Source organism: Oncorhynchus kisutch, linkage group LG4 (genome assembly GCF_002021735.2).
Source record: "Oncorhynchus kisutch isolate 150728-3 linkage group LG4, Okis_V2, whole genome shotgun sequence".
Lineage (NCBI taxonomy): Eukaryota > Metazoa > Chordata > Actinopteri > Salmoniformes > Salmonidae > Oncorhynchus > Oncorhynchus kisutch.
Genome location: NC_034177.2, coordinates 63,128,954 through 63,150,194, shown reverse-complemented (window position 1 = coordinate 63,150,194; position 21,241 = coordinate 63,128,954). Strand labels below are relative to the sequence as shown.

At 41.2% G+C, this 21,241-nt stretch overlaps 1 protein-coding gene across 1 annotated transcript in view; it reads right to left on the bottom strand.

Annotated features, from left to right (window-relative positions):
* The window catches only part of LOC109888954 (serine/threonine-protein kinase 32C), a 143,419-nt gene extending 122,592 nt beyond the window's left edge, over positions 1-20,827 (bottom strand). Inside the window, exon 1 of the mRNA XM_020480101.2 lies at positions 20,293-20,827. Within this exon, the coding sequence (XP_020335690.1) occupies positions 20,293-20,374 (82 nt within the window). The 5' untranslated portion in view covers positions 20,375-20,827. The remainder of the gene's footprint in view (positions 1-20,292) is intronic.
* Positions 20,828-21,241: the final 414 nt, after the last annotated feature.

Genomic DNA, 21,241 nt, shown 5'->3' with positions numbered 1-21,241 from the left:
TCAGGTTATCAATCAAACTACCAGGGTCGTTACAAACAGAACAGGAATTAAATCAGCATGTATTGATCACATCTTTACTAATGCTGAAGAAATTTGCTTTAAAGAAGTATCCAAATCCATAGAATGTAGTGGTGATCACAATATAGTAGCCATAGGAAAACCAAAGTTGTAAAGGCAGGGCCTAATATAGGGTATGAGAGGTCATTCAACACATTTTGTAGTGATTCATATGTTGATGATGTAAATAATATTTGCTGGTCTGTGGTGTGTAATGAGGAGCAACCAGACGCTGCACTTGACACATTTCTGAAATTGCTTATTCCAGTTGTGTTTTGTAAATAAGATTTTATTCTTAACTGACTTGGCTAGTTAAATAAAGGTTGCACACAATTACTAATAAGCACTCACCCATTAATAAAATTACTGTAAAAACTGTTACATCCCTTTGGATTGATGAGGAATTGAAAAATGGTATGGTTGAGAGGGATGAGGCAAAAGGTATGGCAAATAAGTCTGGCAGCCCAACTGATTGGCAAACTTAAGAAATCATGTGACTAAACTAAATAACAATAAACTACACTATGAAACAAAAACTAATGATATAATGAATGATGGTAAAAAGCTTTGGAGCACCTAAAATTACATTTTGGGAAAAAGCCAAACTCGGCTCCATCATTCATTCAATCAGATGGCTCATTCATCACAAAACCCACTGAGACAAATACTTGAATGACTTTTTCATTGTCAAGATAAGCAAACTTAGGTATGACATGCCAGCGACAAAACGCTAAGATTACACATCCAACTATATCTGACCAAATTTTGAAAGACAAGAATTGCACTTTTGAATTTCGTAAAGTAAAGTGTGGAAAAGGTGAAAATAATTGTCGTCTATCAACAATGACAAGCCACCGGGGTCTGACAATCTGGATGGAAATTACTGAGGATAATAGCGGACGATATTGCCACATCTTCAATTTAAGCCTACTAGAAAATGTGTGCCCTCAGACCTGGACGGAAGCTAAAGTCATTCTGCCACCCAAGAATAGTAAAGCCCCATTTACTGGCTCATTTAGCCGACCAATCAGCCTGTTACCAACCCTTAGTAAACTTCTGAAAAAAATGGTGTTTGACCAGATACAATGCTATTTCACAGTAAACAAATCGACAACAGACTTTCAGCACGCTTATAGAGGACACTCAACAAGCACAGCACTTACAAAGATAACTGATGATTGGCTGAGAGAAAGTGATGACAAAATGATTGTGGGGGCTGTCTTGTTAGACTTCAGTGGAGCTTTTGACATTATCAATCATCGTCTGTTGCTGGAAAAATGTTTGTGTTATGGCTTTACACCCCCTGTTATAATGTGAATAAAGAGTTACTTGTCTAACAGAAAACAGAGGGTGTTCTTTAATGGAAGCCTCTCCAACATAATCCAGGTAGAATCAGGAATTCCCCAGGGTAGCTGTTTATGCTTGGAGTAAAGCCAGTGAGTCTATGTATGCTGATGACTCCACACGTCAGCTACTACAGCAACTGAAATGACTGCAACACTTAACAAAGAGCTGCAGTTAGTTTCAGAATGAGTAGCAAGGAATAAGTTAGTCAGAAATATTTCCAAAACTAAAAGCATTGAAATTTGGGACAAATCATTCACTAAACCCTAAACCTCAACTACATCTCATAATGAATAATGTGAAAATTGAGCAAGTTAAGGTGACTCATGGTCAAAACATATTGATACAACCGTAGCTAAGATGGGGAGAAGTCTGTCCATAATAAAGCGTTACTCTGCCTTCTTAACACTATCAACAAGGCATGTCCTACAGGCCCTAGTTGTCGCACCTAGACTACTGTTCTGTAGGGTGGTCAGGTGCTACAAAGAGGGACTTCGCAGTTGGCTCAGAACAGGGTAGCAAGGCAAGCCCTTAAAAAGTACAGAGAGAAATAACATTTATGTCAATCTCTCATGGCTCAAAGTGGAAGAGAAATTGACTTCATCACTACTTGTAAGAGGTGTTGACAAGCTGAATGTACCGAGCTGTCCGGTTAAAATACTTGCACACAGTTCAGACACCCATATATACCCCACAAGACATGCCAGAGGTTTCGTCACAGTCCAGAAGAGACTATGGGAGGCACACAGTACTACATATGCCTCCATGGAACTCTATTCCACATCAGGTAACTGATGCAAGCAGTAGAATATTATTATATATTTTTTTTGAAAGAAGTCATTTTTAAGGTAAAAATACACCTTATGAAACAGGGGGGGACTGAAGAGAGACACAAAAATGTACAGACACGTGCATACATTGGGATATTGTTGTGGGGTGGTATTAAACATTTCATATTTTAGATATGTAGATATGTAGTGGTGTAATAATGTTATGATGTACTGTTTAATCTTTTGTTTTATATGTAATGTAAGTGCTTTAATATGTCATGTAATTAGCTGATGTGCTTTAATTAGCTGCTGCCGAGGCATGGGGATCCCTAATTAACACAAAAATACAAACCAAACAGTCGACCAGTCGACTTTATGGGGTCAGTCCTACAGAGCACACGGGAAAACACTTGAGATCTATTTAGAGACCACAGGGAGAGAGGGATGAGGGGAGGAAATGGAACAGAGAAACAAGACGGGGGCGAGAGGAGTATAGTATATTCATAGAGTATGTGTAGCAGCCTTCAGTCTTCAGATTGGAGGAGGTTGCAGTTGGCTATGGGTTGGATGTGAGGAGAGGGCATTACACCATAGTTTCATTTTGTTACTCTCCCCGAAGTGAAAAGTAGGCAGAGGGCTGAATCATGCATCTTTACACAAGCTGTCCACACACACACAAACAAAAACAATTATGGAGTAAATTAAAAGTATGGTGCAAAGAAATGGGAAGAATGAAAAACCTAAAAATAATACTTTCTGGCATATTTGGATTCCTAACAAGAAGTGATGATGGCAGATACAAACTTCAGATGTGGGGGTTCAGAGAGGAAATAGAGGCTGGCCTAGTTCTCTGTCCAGTTCTTGGTTGGGGCTGCGGCAGGACACGTTGAGTTCTGCCCCAGATACACCTAACTTCTGTGAGCCTTCATAGATATCTAGGACACAGTGCTCCATCCACTATACTGTTCATGCATTAACACAAAGACACACACAAAGACACACACAAACATAACGCACATACATGCATACATGCATACACACACACACACGCTGCAGCTACTGTCTATTATCTATCCTATTGCCACTTTACCCCTACCTATATGTAAATACTGTAGCTACCTCAATTACCTCGTACCCCTGCACATCAACTCGGTACTGGTACTCCCTGTACATAGCCTGTTATTTTTACTCATTAGAACAGTGTATTTATTCCTTCCTTTTGATGGCGTCACATTTCAGGGCCGATTCATGGGTTCAGTGAGCAGTATTTCATCAATGAACCAAGTGTGCTGCCACTGTGAGAGTGACACCACTCCCTCTGGCATCATGAGTGAGGCCCACAGCTCTACAGAGGCGTGGTGTAGTGAAGGGAGCACTTATCATATCAAGGGGAATGTCCTAAGCCCAACAGGCTGCATGTCCGCTAACTCCAACACATTGGTTGGTTGTTTTAATATTATCACATCTCAAAAAGTCTGGAACCATATTAAAGGGATAGTGCGAGATTTTGCCAATTCAACTCTTTCTACTTACCCAGAGTCAAATGAACTCATGGATACCAGCATGCTAGCTGTTCCAGTAGACTTCCAATCATTGTGCTAACGCTAGTTACCAATGGCTCTTCAACTTCCTTCAAACTGCACACAGAGACCTAGAAATGGTATCCATTGGTTCATCTGATGCTGGGTAAGTAGAAAAGGGCTTAATTGACAAAACCTTGGCCTATCCCTTTAATGATATGCCAATCAAAATGACATTAATTCAATAGAGCAATCAATATGCAAAGTGAGGTAGACAGGCAACTAGCCTGAGAATAAAGCACTACAGTAACCTCCCCTGGCCTCATTCTCTTACTGTTATGGTTGTGCTGCTGGACACAAAATACAATCTCTGCCTGTCCCTGACCTCCAAAGAGTCACATGAATAAATTAACACTCTAAACCTCTCCAAGGCATCTCTTATTCCTGTTATATAACACTAGTCAAGTCCAGTCACATGGTGTAGAACTTCCCTAGCACAATCTGAGGCTTGTTTAAGATGATCTGTAAGTGGAGCATAATTGGTTCAAGGGGCATCTCTGTGGAATGTCTAAAGCAGAGTTGCCACCCCCCCCCCCCAAAAAAAAATGCAGGAATCTGGGCTGCTTTCAGCGCACTCCCCAGGGGATTGAGAAGAAGCTCCAGTACTCTGTTCTGAACAAGCAACGCACGCACGCGCACACACATTAATGAAAACAGCTGGTCTGAAAAAGAGAGCCTGGATTTACACATACTGTAAATTAATTGATTGATTTTGTCAAACATCTTCATTGATTTTGTGGTTCAAAATCTACATGTTTATCCTTTCTCTTCTATTTAAAACTGTATCGTTCTTGCTTGCTTTCTCATGGACATGTGAATATGCACTTTGAGTTTGACAGGCTACTAGGCTTGGGTGGTATACCGTGTATACCAGGGTATTTTGAAATACCCACGGTAACATTTCAATACTGTCATTTGAATATTTGTTATATACCTGCAGTTAACTCGTGGACTTGGTTAATAGATCAATTCTTCATTTCACCTTTTGCATAATTTTTTTCCCATTATGGAGATATTCCCCAAAGCAGCTGATTGTAAACAAACATACCATGTGACTGGCTCAAAGAGCATATGTCGGAAACGGATGCTTGGCAAAGTGACGATCCACAGTTGTGCAGCGCAAACGAGATGATGAAAGTCACTACTAATGTTTGCCAGCTAAATATCATAACTAGAAAAGTTTAACTACCTAAAATGTGGCAAATAAATGTTCTTCATCTCAGGGATCCAGCTATGCATTTGGTTTGCTAACTTGCTAGCTAAGTAGCCATCTTGCTAGCTAAGTAGCTATCTTGCTAGCTTCTCAGTTGCAACAGAGAATAAATCAAATCCCCTCCTGGATTAAGAGCCATGCTGTATAATATTTGTTGTGTGCAGCAAACTGTTTGGCTTTTTTAGATATGTGTGTCACTTTATGAGATGGGTTGTCTGTCCTTGCAATCAGGTTGTGTTCGCCTACACTTCGCTGGTAATCATTAAGCTAGCATCCACTATAGGAATTCACTTGTACTTTGTTAGCATTCATTTTTTAATTAGAAATAGCACCCCGTGTGTGCACTACCGGTAATACTGTATGCCCTGGTATGGTACAGCAAAGGTATGAAAATCAGAATACTGCCCAAACCTACCATTGGGAATAGTCAAGAGCTGTGCTCCTTTCTCACAATCAGATATAAAGTGGGGTCTGAAATTATTGACACCCTTGATAGGGTTGTAGAGTCACAAGCTTGATGTACTCATTGCGAGCTAGAAATATGGGACCAAATACTAAACTTTGGACTACTTTATTTATAAAGTATCTTTAGGGGTGTCAATCATTTTGATCCCTAAATAAAAAAAAAATATTACTTGTTAAACAAAATCTAAGACATTGTATTCATATAAAATAATATAATTCCCCAATTTTTGGGAGCACAGAATATAGCTCTGTATTTGATCTATTTTATGCAGTAATTATTACTAATCTTTATCAAGTTTATCAATCATTTCTGACCCTACTGTATATTGTTGACTGTAAACAAAGGGGGCTATAAGCTGTTATATAATATGTTTTGGAGGTACGTCCAAACGGCTTCTTCACCTGCGGGATTGTCTGAGACCAACCACCCAGACAGATAATGAAACTGAGAGTATTTGTGTCTGTAATAAAGCCCTTTGTGGGGGAAAAACAAATTCTGATTTGCTGAGCTTTACTCCCCACACATGGCTGCGCCCCAGCCCAATTATGTGAAATCCATAGACTAGGGCCCAATTTATTTATTTCAATTGACTGATTTTCTTAAATGAACTCTAACTCAGTAAAATGTTGAAATTGTTGCATTTACACACAGTGGGGAGAACAATTTTTTAATACACTGAGTGAAGGAGGTTGTTGGCCAAGATCTCGAGATACATGGCCCCATCCATCCTCCCCTTAATACGGTGCAGTCGTCCTGTCCCCTTTGCAGAAAAGCATCCCAAAAGAATGATGTTTCCACCTCCATGCTTCAGGGTTGGGATGGGGTTCTTCGGGTTGTACTCATCCTTCTTCCTCCAAACACAGCGAGTGGAGTTTAGACCAAAAAGCTCTATTTTTGTCTCATCAGACCACATGACCTTATCCCATTCCGCCACTGGATCATCCAAATGGTCATTGGCAAACTTCAGACGGCCTGGGACAAGCGCTGGCTTGAGCAGGGGGACCTTGCGTGCGCTGCAGGATTTTAATCCATGACGGCGTAGTGTGTTACTAATGGTTTTCTTTGAGACTGTGGTCCCAGCTCTCTTCAGGTCATTGACCAGGTCCTGCCGTGTAGTTCTGGGCTGATCCCTCACCTTCCTCATGATCATTGATGCCCCACGAGGTGAGACCTTGCATGGAGCCCCAGACCGAGGGTGATTGACCGTCATCTATAACTTCTTCCATTTTCTAATAATTGCGCCAACAGTTGTTGCCTTCTCAACAAGCTGCTTACCTATTGTCCTGTAGCCCATCCCAGCCTTGTGCAGGTCTACAATTTTATCCCCGATGTCCTTACGCAGGTCTCTGGTCTTGGCCATTGTGGAGAGGTTGGAGTCTGTTTGATTGAGTGTGTGGACAGGTGTCTTTTATACAGGTAACGAGTGGAGAACAGGAGGGCTTCTTAAAGAAAAACTAACAGGTCTGTGAGAGCCGGAATTCGTACTGGTTGGTAGGTGATCAAATACTTATGTCATGCAATAAAATGCAAATTAAATACTTAAAAATCATTCAATGTGATTTTCTGGATTTTTGTTTTAGATTCCGTCTCTCACAGTTGAAGTGTACCTATGATACAAATACAAAGCATTTAGAGGTCTGTAATTTGTAAGTAAGAAAACCTGCAAAATCGGCAGTGTATCAAATAGTTGTTCTCCCCACTGTACATGCATACATGCAATATAATATTGCCTTTGTATCTCAATCTAAATGAAAATTATTCAAATCTAAAAGATAAAATTCAACCAGAGAGCTCCCTGAGAGCATGGGAAAATGGCCACACTTGACCTTTGCACGTCAAACATACCCACAGTGAATAGCTAGGCCTGCTACGCTAATGAAACCACACACTATTGCAAAGACTTTGATATTACTGGCCGCAATTGATATGGTGAAAACAATGTGTGGGGAAGCAGAGGCATATGAACTCACATCAATACCTTTGTCATATAACACTGTTAAAACGCCATAAATGCGATTGTTAGCAATCAAGAGGAAACTGACTGAACGACTCAAACTCTCCAGCTCTCCAAATGGACTTTAGCTGTGAGGGCCGAGATGCCCATGCACTGACTTTTGTTCTCTATACATGTCGGGGTATGGTATTTACGAAGACATGTTCTTCCATCTCACGATTTCCGAGCGTGAAACAGCATAGGGATGTTCAGTGGGCTGCTATATTGGCGAAAAACAGATTCCATGGGATCGAATGGTGGGAATTGTACAGATGACGCTCCATCTATGGTGGGACTGCGGGCATGCCTCTGCATTTTAGTTATGAATGTGTATCCCTCTGCATATGGACCCATTGAATGATACACTGAGAGCAACAGGTGACAAGAGCTGAGCACTTTGGAACAGTGGTGTGTATTCATGGATGCCAAGGGAAGCCAGGCTTCATAAAATGAACAAAGAAAAATGATTTAAACTCATTATTTATCTTTCGTCTCGTTGAGTTTCATACATTTCCTTCAATTCGCAGGAGGCTGAATGTATCTCACTGGAGAAAGCATCTGAGCTAATGAAACAGCGCCCCTCTTTCTCAGTATGTGTAGCGTATCCATCTGATGCTGTTTGGTCAAAAAGTGTATGGCATTGTTGCTGCCCGTAGCGTTGAAAGCATTGGAAGCCAGCGAGCATTTGGCATCCCTTGATAAAAAATTATAGCCAATCAGCGAGTGAGGTCAGCTGTGAAATGGTCCTGCAGCACCCAAATAAACATTTAAGGGACGCCAGTTTGGATTTAGCTTCAGACCAACCACATCAGATGCCAAACGTCACTGAAGAAAAAAAAAAATACTTCAATTGTTGCATCTCATTTTGCTGTTGTCCTTTGGGAGAAATTGGAATGCTGACTGCGAGCCAGGCCTAATCTCCCACCATCAATGCCCAACCTCACTAATACCTGTGGCTAAATGGAAGCAAGTCCCAGCAGCAATATTCCAACATCTAGTGGAAAGCCTTCCCAGAAAAGTGTAGGCTGTTATAGCACCAAAGGGGGACCAACTCCATATTAATGTACATGATTTTGGAATGAGATGTTCGATGAGGTGTCCACATAGTTACACTACATGACCAAAAGTATCTAAGTGGTTAGCTTCTTCAAAAAAAAGCAAGCATTTTCTTGGTAACAGCAGAGAATCCCCTCCTGGATCAATAGCCTTGCTGGTTAATATTAGATTTTTGAGTGCATCAAACAGTGAGTAGCATTTTTTAGATACTTGCATAGTTTAGGTCAGAAACTGTACTAAATGTCCGCAACGTGCTTGTTAACATTTAGCAATCTGGATACCGCCCAACCCGATGTTGTGGTTTTAATTAATTATCCATACTGGCCAATGATTAATAACAGCAATTCTGACACAACCAATAATCATACATTGTGCCCCTGGCCTGAAAGTATGGAAGTTCAACATGTAGCTAGATGTAGTAGGCGAATGTTAACTAGCTGGCCTGGCGCATCGTTGCCCATTAAAGGAAGTTAGGCTTGTTAAAATGCTCGCTAGCCTAGGACTAGAGGTCGACCGATTATGATTTTTCAACATAGATACCGATTATTGGAGGACCAAACAAAGCTGATTAAAAAAATAAAAATAAAAATTTTAGGCAGATTTAAAAAAAATATATATTTGTATTAATTACAACAATACTGAATGAACACATTAACTTAAATGTAATACATCAATAAAATCAATTTAGCCTCAAATAAATAATAAAACATGTTCAATTTGGTTTAAATGCAAAAACAAAGTAAAAGTGCAATATGTGCCGTGTAAGAAAGCTAACGTTTAAAATTCCTTGCTCAGAACATATGAAAGCTGGTGGTTCCTTTTAACATGAGTCTTCAATATTCCCAGGTACGAAGTTTTAGGTTGTAGTTATTATAGGAATTATAGGACTATTTCTCTATACCATTTGCATTTCATTAACCTTTGACTATTGGATGTTCTTATAGGCACTTTAGTATTGCCAGTGTAACAGTATAGCTTCCGTCCCTCTCCTCGCTCCTCCCTGGGCTCAAACCAGGAACACATCGACAACAGCCACCCTCGAAGCAGCGTTAGCCATGCAAAGCAAACAAAACAACCACTCCAAGTCGCGAGTGACGTTGGAAACGCTATTAGCGTGTACCCCACTAACTTTGTTACACACAATATGTTTTGTGGACTTCACAGGACAGATGTTGCTGTGTTTTTTTTATGAAACAAATGTGTGGTTGAATTTATTCTGCCACCGTGTCTTCTTATTGTCTCAGCATTAGGCCTACAGTGGCTTGCGAAAGTATCAACCCCCCTGGATTTTTTCCTATTTTGTTGCCTTACAAATTAGATTTAAAATAGATTTTTGGGTGGTTTGTATCATTTGATTTACACAACATGCCTACCACTTTGAAGATGCAAAATATGTTGTTCTCTTGTGAAACATACAAAAAATAAGGCAAAAAACTTGAGCATGCATAACTATTCACCCCCCAAAGTCAATACTTTAAAGAGCCACCTTTTTCAGCAATTACAGCTGCAAGTCTCTTGGGGTATGTCTCTATAAACTAGGCAAATCTGGCCACTGGGATTTTTACCCATTCTTCAAGGCAAAACTGCTCCAGCTCCTTCAAGTTGGATAGGGTTGCTGGTGTAGAGCAATCTTTAAGTCATACCACAGACTCTCAATTGGATTGAGGTCTGGGCTTTGACTAGGCCATTCCAAGACATTTAAATGTATCCCCTTACACCACTCAAGTGTTGCTTTAGCAGTATGCTTATGGTTATCGTCCTGCTGGAAGGTGAACCTCTGTCCCAGTCTGAAATCTCTGGAAGACAAACATTTTTTCCTCAAGAAATTCCCTGTATTTAGCGCCATCCATCATTCCTTCAATTCTGACCAGTTTCTCAGTCCCTGCCAATGAAAACATCCCCACAACATGATACTGCCACCACCATGGTGTTCTCGGGGTGATGAGGTGTTGGGTTTGCACCAGACATAGCATTTCCATTGTTGGCCAAAAATCTCAGTTGTCGTCTCATCTGACCAGAGTACCTTCTTCAATAGTTTTGGGGAGTCTCCCACATGCATTTGGGGAACACCAAACATTTGTTTATTATTTTCATTTAAGCAAGGGCTTTTTTCTGGCCACTCTTCCGTAAAGCCCAGCTCTGTGGAGTGTACGGCGTAGTGGTCCTATGGACAGATACTCCAATCTCCGCTGTGGAGCTTTGCAGCTCCATCAGGGTTAACCTTGGTCACTTTGTCTTTCTGATTAATGCCCTTCTTGCCTGGTCTGTGAGTTTTGGTGGGCGGCCCTCTCTTGGCAGGTTTGTTGTGGTGCCATATTATTTCCATTTTCTAATAATGGATTTAATGGTGCTCCGTGGGATGTTCAAAGTTTCGTATATTTTTTATAACCCAAACCTGATCTGAACATCTCCACAACTTTGACCCTGACCTGTTTGGAGAGCTCCTTGGTCTTCATGGTGCCTCTTGCTTGGTGGTGCCCCTTGCTTAGCGGTGTTGCAGACTCTGGGGGCTTTCAGAACAGGTGTATATATACACCGAGATCATGTGACACTTAAATAAAGTCCACCTGTGTGCAATCTAACTAATGTGACTTCTGAAGGTAATTGGTTGCACCAGATCTTATTTAGGGGCTTCACAGCAAAGGGGGTGAATACATATGCACGCACCAATTTTCCGTTTTTTTTTTTATCTTCACCAAATTTACTATTTTGTGTATGTCCATTACACGAAATACAAATAAAAATCTATTTAAATTAGTTTAATGCAACAAAATAAAATAAAAAACACCAAGGGAAATGAATACTATTGCAAGGCACTCTATATATAGTGTCAAGGCATTTCAATTAATGGGTTATAGGAAAGTAACCAGAAAACGCAATTATCAGAACTCATACGTTGTAATATGGCTTACTTTCCTGTCCTGGCTTCCCCGGTCATTTTACCCAAGCACAGCTACTGATTTGTGACCCAATCGGTTTGACTGTGATCCTGGCTCAGTTAACATTTGGGTAAGTGAAATCGAACAGCTGATCGAGCGGTCATGTGACCGGAGGCTGCAGTAAACGCATTCACAGGTCACTAAGGAGGTGTCTTGGTTCCTGACTCAAAGGGAATACCCTACAGTCTGCATTAAAACCAAAATATCGATACAGGTTGGATGTGACAGCAGAGATGAGGTGCGTAATGTCGACCACTCCCCCTGACTTTGAGAAAATCCGACACGACATGCGTCAAGCACACTTATCTCATTAGTGCTGCTGAGATAAGAGACATTATGACAGACTAATTTGCAATTGACCATCATAGCTCCACATGAAACATATGTGATGGTGAGTTGAGAAGACAATCAGAAATCACAATTGGTGTTGCGAGAATTTTCAGAAATCAAAATGGGGTCATGGGCCAAAATAGCCTAATACGGGGGTTCCCAAACTATGTGAGAGGTTATAGACCTAAAGTCAGTGTCAAGATTTCAGTTAGGCTATTCGATTTAACCCACCTGAAGAGTTGCCTTCAGTTCCTTGATGTGCCATTTTGAAGTCCCCGTCTTGTGACTGTAGAATTTGTATTGCGCCTCACAATCAAAAAACAGCTTCTGTCTCTGTCCCAGCTTTGAAGCACCTCCACTGACCTCGCCTTCTGGATGATAGCGGGGTGAACAGGCAGTGGCTCAGGTGGTTGTTGTCCTTCATGATCTTTTTGGCCTTACTATGACATCGGGTGGTGTAGGTATCCTGGAGGGCAGGTAGTTTGCCTCCGGTGATGCGTTGTGCAGACCTCACTACCCTCTGGAGAGCCTTGCGGTTGTGGGCGGAGCAGTTTCCGTACCAGGCGGTGATACAGCCCGACAGCATGCTCTCGATTGTGCATCTGTAGAAGTTTGTGAGTGCTTTTGGTGACAAGCCAAATTTCTTCAACCTCCTGAGGTTGAAGAGGTGCTGTTGCGCCTTCTTCACCACGCTGTCTGTGTGGGTGGACCATTTCAGTTTGTCAGTGATGTGTACGCCGAGGAACTTAAAACGTACTACCCTCTCCACTACTGTCCCGTCGATGTGGATAGGGGGGGTGCTCCCTCTGTGGTTTCCTGAAGTCCACGATCATCTCCTTTGTTTTGTTGACGTTGAGTGTGAGGTTATTTTCCTGACACCACACTCCGAGGGCACTCACCCCCTCCCTGTAGGCCATCTCATCGTTGTTGGTAATGAAGCCTACCAATGTAGTGTCGTCGGCAAACTTGTTAATTGAGTTGGAGGCGTGCAATGCCACGCAGTCATGGGTGAACAGGGAGTACAGGAGAGGGCTCCGAACGCACCCTTGTGGGGCCCCAGTGTTGAGGATCAGCGGGGTGGAGATGTTGTTTCCTACCCTCACCACCTGGGGGGCCTGTCAAAAAGTCCAGGACCCAGTTGCAGAGGGCGGGGTCGAGACCCAGGGTCTCGAGCTTAATGACGAGTTTGGAGGGTACTATGGTGTTAAATGCTGAGCTGTAATCAATGAAAAGCATTCTTACATAGGTATTCCTCTTGTCCAGATGGGTTCGGGCAGTGTGTAGTGTGATTGCATCATCTATGGACCTATTGGGGCGGTAAGAAAACTTAAGTGGGTCTAGGGTATCAGTTAGGGTGGAGGTGATATGATCCTTGACTAGTCTCTCAAAGCACTTCATGACGGAAGTGAGTGCTACGGGGCAATAGTCATTTAGCTCAGTTAGCTTTCTTGGGAACTTGAACAATGGCGGCCCTCTTGAAGCATGTGGGAACAGCAGACTGGGATAGGGACTAATTGAATAGGTCCGTAAACACACCAGCCAGCTGGTCTGTGCTTGCTCTGAGGATGCGGCTAGGGACGCAGTCTGGGCCGGCAGCCTTGCGAGGGTAAACACGTTTAAATGTTTTACTCACGTTGGCCGCAGGTTTTGTTAGCGGGCCGTGTCGGTGGCACTATTGTCCTCAAAGCGAGCAAAGAAGTTTGTCTGTGAGGAATACATCGGGGTCCGCGACGGGGCTGGTTCTCTTTTTGTAGTCCGTGATTGACTGTAGACCCTGCCACATACCTCTCGTGTCTGCGCCATTGAACTGCAACTCTACTTTGTCTCTATACTGACGCTTAGCTTGTTTGATTGCCTTGGAGGGAATAGCTACACGGTTTGTATTCGGCCATGTTTCCGGTCGCCTTGCCCTGATTATAGGCAGTGGTTTGCGCTTTCAGTTTTGCACGAATGCTGCCATCAATCCACGGTTTCTGGTTGGGGAAGGTTTTAATTGTGGCCTTGGGTACATCATCACCGATGCACTTGGTAATAAACTCGCTCACCGAACCATCCCATCGTGCTTTTCCATCTTACTGCTTTTCCCAAAAATGTTTTTAAAAATGCACACTTTTTCTGGTTTTCGTTTAAATTATATAGGTACAGTAGTAATAATAAAATAAAATAGAACTCTGGGCAAAAAATAAAGTCCATAATCACAGTAAATTGTTATAATAGAAAGAAAAAAAAAGTATAAAAAAAATATAGAATAACATAATAAACAAAACTTTGGCCGAATGTGCCTACATGAAGAATCTCCTCCCCAATAGGTCCCTTCACCCTCAATAGAGCACCCCCAGTACCTCCACCATCAACTTCCCCCCCCACCCATCAACCACAAAGCACAATAATGATTATGGGGGGGGGGGGGGGGGGGGGGGGGGGGGGTTCAGCAAGGCTATTTTCTTGCCTGCCGAAATATCCCACCCCACCTTCTATTTTAGGACTGCAAGGCCCGGCACACTTCATAATCATTTTAACCAACATTATTCAGAAGTGTGCCAGGCATTCTATACTTTCTATTAAACAAACTTCACATCAGGATAGGCAACCAAAATTAATAATTAATGTAGGCAAGCAATAAACATTTCAGAACAACTACTAGTCGAATAAGACATGGGCGAGATGACTAATTTTGGCAAAGATATTTATTTATGGACTAATGCACTTGAAACAAATAGCCAAACCGAAAACTGCAGACATTAGTGCCTCCCCCACAATCAAACCGACATAAAATAAAATTCAATGAAACGCAGCCTAACGTGATCAGAAATATCAACTAGCAAGCAAGTCGCAGCAATGAAGAATTGAGTGTATACGCATTCACGCGAAGGGGGGGGGGGGGAATTCTGGCAGGGGAGAGCTTTTGGCACAACACCAGCACTGCGATCATCCTTCTTTTACAACTTCACCAAATCTTTACCAAACATTAAACTACTGCTCTGGCCAGTCTATTTATTTTCAACTCTCCACTTTTATTCAATAACTCCAACATTGTCATTTTTGCCTCAGTGAATCGACGTTAACTTTCTGTTCACAAAAGTATCTGGCAATTGGTGTGTTTAGGGAATAGTTTTTTTGCACGCTACTGTTATGCCCTAATATTTAGGTTTAGGCTACGCACTAACGCCATGCAAAATAATTTAAGAAAAACTTAATATAGCCTATAAATATGAATTGCTCAATAATGATACATTTATGGAATGTTAATGCATTGATTTCTCTTTATTCAACCCTTCCTCCTGCCACCCACCCACACAATATGTCATGACCCTAAAATCAGCACATCCCGCAGATATAACCACAGGGACTGCAGGTTATGAGTCAACCGTGCATCACTAACTCACGCGCACCGTAAACCCCCCCTCACACACACACACACACACAGAGCGACCTTTCTCCTTTCTGTTTTTATCTCAGCACCCAGCTGAGCTGATCTCTTTGAAGACACCTTTAGTCTGAAACTATAATTTTGTAATGAACACAGTCTCCTGTTTATCACCAGAAGCGAGTACAAGGTTAGGGAATTGTAAATATTGAATACCTTTAGAAAGTGGCATCTTCTGTAAGTACAGAGATATATAATTTTAACATCATTTCTACAAAAAAGGGTTCCAAAAGGGTTCTTCAGTTGTCCCCATAGAATAAAAAAAATTCCCCCAGGTAAAAACCCTTTTTTGGTTCCAAGTATAACCGTTTTGGGTTCCGTGTAGAACCCTTAAAAAGGGTTCTACATAGAACCCAAAACGGGTCTACTTGGAACCAAAAGGGTTTTGCCTGGAACCAAAAGGGTTTATTCAAAGGGTTCTTCTGATGACAGCTGAAGAACCCTTTTAAGTTGTATATTTTTTGTTAAGAGTGTAGCCTACTACTACACAAAAGGGGATAGTTCTAAACAGTCACCCAAAGTCCAAGGGTTGTTTGGGATGTTATTGCCATCCTATTACAGAACAGTATGTCCAACTTGTGAAGTTGGTGAGGTATTCCTTTCCCACCACGAATCAGATACTACAGTATGAACACCATATATCAGCAAGAGGAAATTAGTCAGTACTAGTAAGAGGCTAAAAGCTGCAGGCACAGGGCTACCGCTCTGTTTAATAGATGGAGAGAAAGAGAGTAAGAAATTGAGAGTAATGCTGAAGATGAAAGAAAACTGGGACTCCGTATTCCATGCAATCTTTTTCCATGTCTGCCCCGCTGTTTTGTTCTTCAAAGCCTCATGCTCATGGAACGCACATACCCGAGTCACAAACTTGCACACACACTACTACAATAGAGCTCATTACACACACAGTGCATTACTGCAGTGGTAAGGTGAGGCTTTGTCAAAGCAAAGTGCTTCTTTCTCTTGGGAATTACCTTTGCTCATGCTTCAACACTTTCATCCAGCTACTGTTTGCATGACCTTTGTAAAGAAAGGCTTGAGTGTTGCAGTGGGATCCAGCCATATGATGGTCTGTTTATACGACACTAGCTCTAAGTAGTTCAGAGAAATAATGCAATGTATAACAGCCATGCAAGGAGTGCCCCATTCAATCCGATAGGCTCACTCTTATTTCCTCGCTATAAATCAAAAAAATCTACTAAAATAGCCCTCCGGCAGCTTCTCTTGGACATCAATCTGAATACTTGATTATGGTCGAGACCTTTGTTGGCAAGGAACGCTAATATTACTGCCTGATGTAGGCCATGTGCAGTTTTCCAATAAGCCAAGAGATACTGTTTCTTAGAGACCCAAGTAGAAAACAAACAACACTTAGTGGATGCTCTTGACATGAAACCAACTCAGCAACTTCCATACAATCGACTGAATGGCATCACTACCGTTTTAATGTGTAGAGATCAGATACGGCGATGGATAACGCATTAAAACTCCTACAGCCCCACCGTGACGCTGGCACGTTTTGGACTTCTAACCCCTTTTTAACATGGAGTGTTTGAGCTACAGACTGCTTGGGTTGTGGACCCATCGGATTAGTCTATTTCATCTGCACCATTAGTCTGTGTGATTGACGCGGGCAGAGCTAGAGCGACACAAGTGTCGTTAGAAGGTAAGAGATTCTACATAGAAGATCATGGGAAATCCCAGGACATAGTGTCTATAATGCTGTAATAAGCTTACATACAAAGTTGCTGTCACAAATTCCAAACAGTTGTCACTGACAAGTAGGATATTCATGTCCCACTGAGCTAACAATTTCTGTACTTACAGCATTCAGGTTTTTTCTTGGCGGACATTTGTCAATACAACTCACGAATGCAGCTGTATACGTCAAATCATTTTGTGTTGTACTTTTAACACTGGATGTCCTGAAAATAAAATGGAAAAACACTTCCAAGTGAGGCTAAACTGGGACTAACAAAGTCTCTCTCGCTCTCTCTGCAAACACAGTCTTGAATTAATGCCCTCAAATGTTCACGATGTGAAAGGAATTCTATCAACCGCCCCCTTGCACCACGGCATAACATTCACCTAATGTATGTGCATCTACGCATAATGATAATGGGGAAGGTGATGAACATACACAGCATGCTGGGTGAGGTGGAGTGGAGGCGGGGTTGTAACTGAAGTAATTAGGTATTCATGTAACTTGTGATTCAGAAATAAACAGTACGTTATAGAATGCGAAGCAATCGAGATTATGTTGTTTCCTCCCCATTTTTTCCATGCCAGCCTTGAGCCTCAAGGCCCCTCCATTAATCAAAAGTAAAGGGGGGGGAAGAAAAAAAAAACTTATAACTGCCTCCCTCTTTCCTCTGGAAACAGAGCCTCCTCTGTAACTTTGAATTTGACAAACTGTACATAGCTCCATATGAAAAAGAACACTGACAAAAACAACACAGATTGTACGGTTCATTGCTTCCCATTACACTTTCCATTATTTTTACATAACTTTCACTGACGTCTGTTGATTCATTAAAAAGTACCATTTTAACGTTATGGACAAAATGTAGCTTCTAAATGGGTAACCCTTGTAGCTAAAGGGCATTTCCATGTAAAGGACCCATGAGCAGCAACGTGTTCATGGGAGCAAATTGGGTGTCAAATGAAAGCTAAGAGTCCATATTTTGGAGAAGAAAAGGCATAGGCATAAGTAATGGCATTGATTTCTGGTCAAACAGATGCAAATTGATCTTAGAAAACATCTAGCAGATAAAGTCTTAAAAAAAGGTATTAGAAATACTTCAAAACACAATAATGTTGAAGTAAAGACCCCTGCAAAATAATATCAACACGTATATTCCGTTTGAGAAATTACTTGAATTAAATTAAGTTAAAGAAATATTTCCTTGTGCCGTAAAATTCTGTTACCAACAACCCATATATCCCTCATGAGGGAGGATAATAAAAGTTCACAGAAGTAAAAAGTAAAAGGTAAACCAACCAATTAGTTAAGTTTTTACTGATATACATTTTTGTTTGTAACTTAATTGATCAAACTCCAAATTCTGTTCGGTAACAGAATGACCGAAAAATCTGTAATGGGATTACTGCAATTGAATTGGCTACAATGGGAAATCATAGTAGTCACAAACCACAGTTCGGTCACCTGCTACTGTCCTCCCTTCCACTGGCATACTGTTATGGTCAGCTCATAACTGTTTTGGTGGTCAAAATGAGTGTGAAAACAGTCTGGACAACCTCTCTCCAGTTAATGTTACCTCTCCTCTCTTTCCATTTACTGTAACTAGCATCCACACCCACTGAGCACCGACCTGCACCAAACGTCCACGGACATTGAAAAGCAGTTGAAATTTGGTCAGTCCACCATGTCCTTGATTTCAACGTCCACAGGCATTGTTTTTTGATTTGAACATCTATCTATACACACACACACACACACACACACACACACACACACACACACACACACACACACACACACACACACACACACGTTGATTTTTACTCCGGGTGGGACCAGCCTTGATTTGGCCCAAACGTACTGTAGACGTCTATGATTGGTGACCAGATCACATCTGAATTAATCATAGACATCTGTGTTGTTGTTTTTTACAAGTTTGGACAGCACAGTGAAGAATAGTCGAGTTCAGTACTCTAGTTTGATGTGCTCTTCGCCTACCAGACACTCTTATCCAAAACAACTTACAGGAGCAATTAAGTGCTTTGCTTTAAGGCACATCAACATATTACCTTTAGGTTACTGTCCCAACGCCCTTAACTGCTAGACTACCGGCGACCTGTCACCTCTACTGTGATGTCCAAACTTGTGAAACAGACATCTATGGTTTGTTCAGATTTTTGTGAAATGTTCTGTGTAAATTGTTCAAAGTAGTCCTCGTGCATATGGTTTTATAGTTTGTTTAACTTTGAAATCAATGGTTTCTGTTTGGCATACATTTTAAAGTGAAAAATCTGAGTCTCAGCGTGATTCTGTTACCGTAGAATTGCCCCCCCCCAAAAAAATAAAAAAATCTCCATCCCCCTTATCATATGACCTCAACTCTATAGTGAACGGACCTCATTTAGTAGGCGCTTCTGTCATTTTAGAAAACTCGTTGGCAACATTATTATTTTAGCTCATTAAGGGGTATTGATGATTCAAAGCAAGGTATATTTGGTTAAGCGCCAATGGGCTTACTCTCCTTTACACTAACAGCCACAAATTTGCCTTACTTTCATGCGTGCCACTGTTCTTGTCTTAATTCTTCGATTATTGTTATTATTCAGTCCTGTGTAGTTCAGTTGGTGTAGCATGGCGTGTGCAATGCCAGGGTTGTGGGTTCAATTCCCATGAGGGATCAGTATTTTTTTTTTAAGTATGAAAAATGCACTCACGCTGGATAAGAGTGTCTGCTAAATTACTAAAAATAACAACTTCACATGCTTATATTTCTTTGCATTCAGCCAACACTTTACAGAGAATGATAGGGAAAATGTTCCTTCTGGAAAGGCTGAAGAATAACAAGAAAACAATGAGACTTCTGCATTGTATGTAATCCCCATAAGTAATGATAATGGCTTTAGACACTAACCACTTGATTGATCTAACAAATAGATTGCAACCAATATTTCAGTGTCATCTTTCTGGAACAGTTGTTTTCTTGTCATAAAGAACAAACATTACATTGGCATAGTTTGGCAAAGACAGTTGTGAAATATGATGTTAGTTGCTAGACTATGTATGCCCTACATTTTACATTTTGTTTCAGTGTCCAATCTAAAGTTTAACACCACACCCCCGACCTCTCCTTTCATATCTAGGCTGCAAGCAAGACCTTACTTGAGGAGGATATAATTTGAGAAATATTTCCTCCAAAATTATCGAGGTGGAACGAGTTTAGCCTAGAATGCCCATCGTCACCTATTGTACAAGCAGTAGGCAACACAGGGATGGAATTGCTTGATCCAATGAATGTAGCCTTCAGAAGGCTACACTGTAACTTTGACTCACGTGCAATTTGAGTGGCACTACAACGTTGCACTGTAGTTCACCATGAACTCAAACGAATAGCAAGCAATGCTTTGTGTTTTCTTACCATCTTCCTTTTCATCGTAGACCGGTCTCTTAGAAGAACTATTCGCGCCCATCCTCTTCTTCCACTTGCCCCAGTGAAACATTGATGCGCGAGCTCAGATAGCATTCCTCGCTCGTAAAAAAAAAAACTACAGCTGTGTGTTGGACACGTTGAACAAATGCATCGCTCCCTCTGTTATTGTTTCTAAAAAATATATATATGTTTTTTTTATCTCATTTACGCACTGCGACTTTGCCTCACTAAAACAACAAAGACGATAGATTAGATCGGATAGTGAGCCTCAATGCTGTTTTAAAAGAAAAACAATCGGCTTTCCTATTTTTCTCTTCCGGTCCTCAACTGACTTATGTTCGCGGAGCCGTGTGTGACAGTTCTCTAGTCGACGTTTGAGTCTCACTGTCATGCATGTGAAGAACCCAGCCTCTCTGCAGCTCTCGTTCTAGCGGCTAGACCTTAAGAACATGTTTTAATATTATAGGAAGTGCTGCTGTATATTCTCTAACTGGATACGGTCATTGCAAAAATGCGAATCTAATTAGGAAAAGGGTGGCGCCAGATCATTGAAAATGGGGTTAACACTTTACTTCCCTGACCTTAGAATAGGCTACATCATTAACAGATGTGAGATTCCACTTCATGCTTCTTCATGCCATACAGTGTGAATGGGATATGTCTAGATTTCTGTAAAAATAAAAAAAAATGCAGAAAATGATTTTGCTTTGCAAAAAAAGTAGGCTACAAACAGGCATTGCATGCAGATAACATATTCACAAGATATCATATCAGGTCAGACAACATCACAAGACACAACATATCTACGCAGTAAATGGTTGAGTTATGGTGATGCTAGTTAGGCATGGCGTGGATGATACTTAATGGGACATTATAATAATACTATAAATACTTAGATTTTCGTTCCTTTCCTCATTTAAAAACAAGTGTTTTTTAA